This window comes from Drosophila guanche, unplaced genomic scaffold (assembly GCF_900245975.1).
Source record: "Drosophila guanche unplaced genomic scaffold, DGUA_6, whole genome shotgun sequence".
NCBI lineage: Eukaryota > Metazoa > Arthropoda > Insecta > Diptera > Drosophilidae > Drosophila > Drosophila guanche.
In genome coordinates this window covers 3220563-3225199 of record NW_022995747.1, presented here as the reverse complement: position 1 = coordinate 3225199, position 4637 = coordinate 3220563, and the positions used below count along the sequence as shown (strand labels likewise).

Genomic DNA, 4637 nt, shown 5'->3' with positions numbered 1-4637 from the left:
TAAATTACATGGCCGAAAAAAATCAGGGTAATTTCGTTACTTTCATTTTGGTTTTTCGGAGTGCGGTAACGAGAGCGAGAGGCAAATCAATTGCATTTGTGTTATTGTTTTAATTCACCCGGTCGAAATTTATGAATGCTGGATAATGGTAAAGCAAAGGTACACAAAAAGCCGTACAAACATTTGCATTGAAATCCGGCAAAATCCTCGAATAAGTCCATGAAAAATGCAGTTGAAATAACACACACACATGCACACGGAACGCATATGAATGCATTTTATTTTTTGTTGCTTCCTGATTTCTGCTGTTAATTGTGTTGTATTTTTTAACAAAATATTTTGATTATGGATGTCTGTCCGTCTGTCTGTCTGTTTGTACGTTGCTCTGTGTCGGGTTTTGGTGGTGTGTAAACATATTTTTTCATATTCCCCGTAGATGTGTACAATGTATATTTTTTGTTGGTTTTCGCCAAAGGGAGTGCCTGACAGCCCGGGGCATTGATATTTGCATGTGTGATTATTGTTTGTTTGCTTGTCTTTGCATTGCAATGCGCGAGTGTTGAGCAAACACGTACAAATACGTACCACGGCTAACCACACAGATACCAACACACAAATGCTTAGTTCATAAACGTTGACAATTAATTCCAGCAAAATGGCAGCCATTCAACTAATTGGAAACGCTTAATGCGAATTCGAATGCGAAACCAAAGCCCAAACGGCCGTAGCGAACTAATGAAATTATTTGTAGCAATTATATGGCACCCCAGGGTGTGTTTCATACACCAAAACGCACACAAACACATGCTCGAAAATGTATGTATATAAGAGGAGGCCCCTTGTGTGCCACTTGAATGTGCTCCGATTTATTTTCTCAAGATTTTCTCAGCAATGCACTTCGACAGCAGGGCATCGTGTAGCCGCTTCGCAAGTACCTTAGACACTGGGAATAGTTCGGGCCAGTCGCTATGATTAGCTCCAAATACCGGTCGAACCCCGCCAGGTCAAGGCACTGCCACTTGGAACAAACGGAGCTGTGATGGTGGGGGATTTTCCAATCGTAGACCCATTGACGCAGACTCGCTGCCTGCCGGGTTCTTTCTCTAGCCAGTTCGTCATTGATCAGGCTCTGAACTTCGGGTATGTTGTGCAGCTCCGGCAGCTGCTCTCTGATCGAATTTAGGCACTGATTTGGCAGTAGGTGGAAGTGGACCACCGCCATGATCTGCGGGGCATGCGTCTTGCGCTGTGACCAATCGTGATGGAGCCATCGAACCGCACTGTAGTAGATCTCCAGCTCAGAGTTGACACACATATTGCTGTGCGCAAGCATTTCGGATACATTTTCAAGCTCCAGATGCAGGTACTCCTCTGTGGTGACGGCCATGAGGAAGAAGCGATGCACGCGGCTCAGCATCAAGTCCTGCAACATGCTCCTCCTGTGGGGCAGGCACTCCAGAAAAATCTGGAAGGCTATGGCATCATTGACAAGTTTCTTCTCGTTAAAAAGATCCCACACATGATCCAACAGCTCCGGCACATTCATGTACTCCGCTGCCAAGTACAGCTCGACAATATCTTTGCGCTTCAGCGTAGAGTCCTTGTGGATCATCCATTCGTAGGCTAGCTGGAAACCCGTAGGTGTGACATCCTCATGTGCTATAATCAAACTATTCGGAAAGTGCAAGTTCTTGGCAAACTCCGTACAGGTCTTAAGCACGCAAAGGTGGCACAGGAATTTGTGTCCTCGAACATAGACCTCGATGTCTGTTTTCTTTTGCTTGCTAATTATCCGATCCATGCCACGAATTATGTGCTCCTTGTACTCATTTTTGCAACACAATTTCTGGTCAATTCCTTCTTCTGGTTCACGGTAGCCCATGTCCTTCAGCGAAAAGGCGGGAATGGGCGTGGAATGATCAGGTTCCCTTTCCTGCACTGACTCTGTACTCAATTCATTATCATCATTCATCTTTGGAAGACTTGAAAACAAAACTATTTTGATGTATGTCAAAGTTGGGGAGTGAAAAATCATGGCACATTTATGTTTGGTTGGCAGTGGATTTGCGGCATTAAAAGGATAATTTGCGGCTGCCAAAAGCCGCAGGTAAACAACACTTAAACTGCATTTAAGGATTGCCCCGGACATGCCGCATTTAGGATTCTAATTCCTGGCAGGCCAACTTTGGGGTTTAAGTGCCCTGAGGCTGAAGCTGTGCGCCGGCTGAATGGCTTAGTTTGGGCTTCCGAGTGCGGCTGTGTTTATCTACGGAGCGGCCAGGGCCAGCAGCTTGCAGCTTGGAGCCTGGAGTACCCGGGTACTCATCCGCCTGTGCGCTCCTCACGTCCTCAGAATCCTCAGCACTCCATCACCTTGGCTCATATTGGAGCCACCGCAAATTCCAGTCATTACATGCAACGATTGTGAGCTGGCCAAGATTTTATGTACCAGCAACAAACAAACAAGTCGAGCAGACGGCTCAAACATACAGACAGATAGGTCGGACAGGCAGTGGAACAAGACTTCTGAGGATTGGCAGATGGTTGGGTTTGTGGGTGGTAACAGGAAAATTGAGCTTAAGTTGCAATTAAGCAATTGCCTGGCCGACTGGACCGATACGAATGCTGATGTTGCTGCTGCTTGTGGAGGTTCTGCCGGTGGTCGGAGCACTCCTGCCGCTGCCACTGAGGAGGGCTAATGGGAGCAAGCAACTCAAGTGGCTGCTAACTCGGATTTCAATGGATCGCCGACTCCGATTCAGGCTCTCTCTCGTTCTCTCTAAGGGCTGCCCTTCCCCCCAGCTGAATATAATGCAAAACTGCAATGAAATGCGGCCAGCTGTTGGGGTTTTTGTGGCATGAGTTGCATGCCTTGCTGCTGGGAATTTTGTTCTTCTCTTTTCAATTTATGTGCAGTTGCTTTCCAATCACCAGCCAGCAAACTTAATACAATATTTAAACCACAAACGTAGCACAATGTAAACCAAAGTAATCTCGAACTCGGCTCCAGCTCCGGCTCCGGCTCCGACTATGGCTTGGCTTTCTCTGTGGCAAGTGGCACGGCTTGCGGCCAACTGGAGAGGGAGAGTGAAAAAAAAGAAGGGAAAACAATTTCAGGATTGAGGCAACTTCGCGTTTTTTTAAGTAGAAAACTTTTTCCCTTACATTTGGCCATGGGGCGTGGCCGTGGCTGCAATGAAGCTTAGAGTCGAGTGTGCCTCAAATGCAGCTCAAATGTGTGTCCGGCAGGGAATTGTGCAGGGATTGTGTGTGACTGGGACCTGACCTATAATGGAATATCCGCCATATCACACTCGCCCACCACAAATCAATTTTGATTGAATTTAAGCTTTAATGCGCTGTCTGCAGTGCCATCAAATGGTGAGGACTGCCGTCCAATGAATTTCAAATTACCATAAACAATTGAATGAGTTCCAAAAAGTATACTCGCATGAGCATCCTGCCACACACACACACACACACACACATGCAGCCATGCACACGCACAAGCACTCGCACTCACACACACAGAAATGCTAATCAGCGCTGCTCTCTGAGCTTTATGCTCGTCGGTTTATTTGTGTTGCTCATACGCAGCGTGGGTCGCCGACGCCACCGCCACCGCTGCCGCTGGCGCTGCTGCCGTCGCCTCATCGCTAATCCCGGCACGCAGCATCAATAAGTCAAACACGTCAATGGCAAGCAGTGCAAACGAAGGAATCCCAAGCAGTGAAACAATAAACGGCGAATAACGGGGAGAGCGACAGAGAGAGAGAAAAAGAGTGCGTGGTTGGGGGTGAGAGACAATAGAAGAGACAAAGGCCAACAATTTATTGTTGCTCAATGTCGCATTTATCATCACTTTATGCCACTTAATCGAGTCCTCTCGGTGCGTCCCGTTCTGGTTTTCGGGCTGTTTCCGCTCCACCCCGCCAGAAGATGATTTCAATGTTTACTTTACCCTCATCTCAGTCCGGAGGGAACTTTGCTGTTTGCTTATTGTTTTTCGACACACATCCGCACACACACACAAACTCACAGAGACAGACGCACACTCGAGAACTTTTCAGCGTCTTTTTATGGTTTATGGCGCCATTGAATTTTTCGTTTGCTTTCTTATTAAATTATAATTTATATGTGTAGTCGCATCAGACGACAAGGCCCACAACAGGAGTGCTCACACAGACGTAGACCCAGACACACACACGCACAGGCACTTTGTCAATTGTTTAATAGAAAACAAAAGGAGATCTGTTTGCCCCGAAACAGAGGACATATTTGGTTATTTATACATGCGCACGGCGTACTCCATTACGACTTTGAGTGTTTGTGTGCAGGTCGGGACATGGTGGGAACTGCGATAGTAATATATTAAAGATGGCAGATATCGATTGTCTGCTGGAAAACCATCACTTAAAGTCCTTCCATTTGATGCTGAAATATCGCATGACGCTCTCACGCTCTACCCACAATTATATTCACAGATAAACTGTTTCAAACAGTTGTACCTTTGCATATCTACATTTTGCTGTTTGCAAATTGACTAATGCTGCCGAGAGAATTATTTGCAGATTAGAAGCATTCATTGCTAATCCAGTTTGATAATGCAATTGAATTATACAGCCACTTCTCTCCGC

General features: G+C 46.3%; 1 protein-coding gene across 1 annotated transcript; it reads right to left on the bottom strand.

Moving 5' to 3' along the window:
- Window positions 1-874: 874 nt before the first annotated feature.
- On the bottom strand, window positions 875-1972 carry LOC117583161 (kelch repeat and BTB domain-containing protein 8-like). Its single transcript, XM_034271356.1, has one exon. It carries the CDS (start codon window positions 1970-1972, stop codon window positions 875-877), a length of 1098 nt encoding a protein of 365 aa, XP_034127247.1.
- Window positions 1973-4637: the final 2665 nt, after the last annotated feature.

What these genes read in the sequence shown, in the direction of transcription:
- LOC117583161 (XM_034271356.1), bottom strand. Translation starts at nt 1,972, where the DNA reads ATGAATGATGATAATGAATTGAGTACAGAGTCAGTGCAGGAAAGGGAA.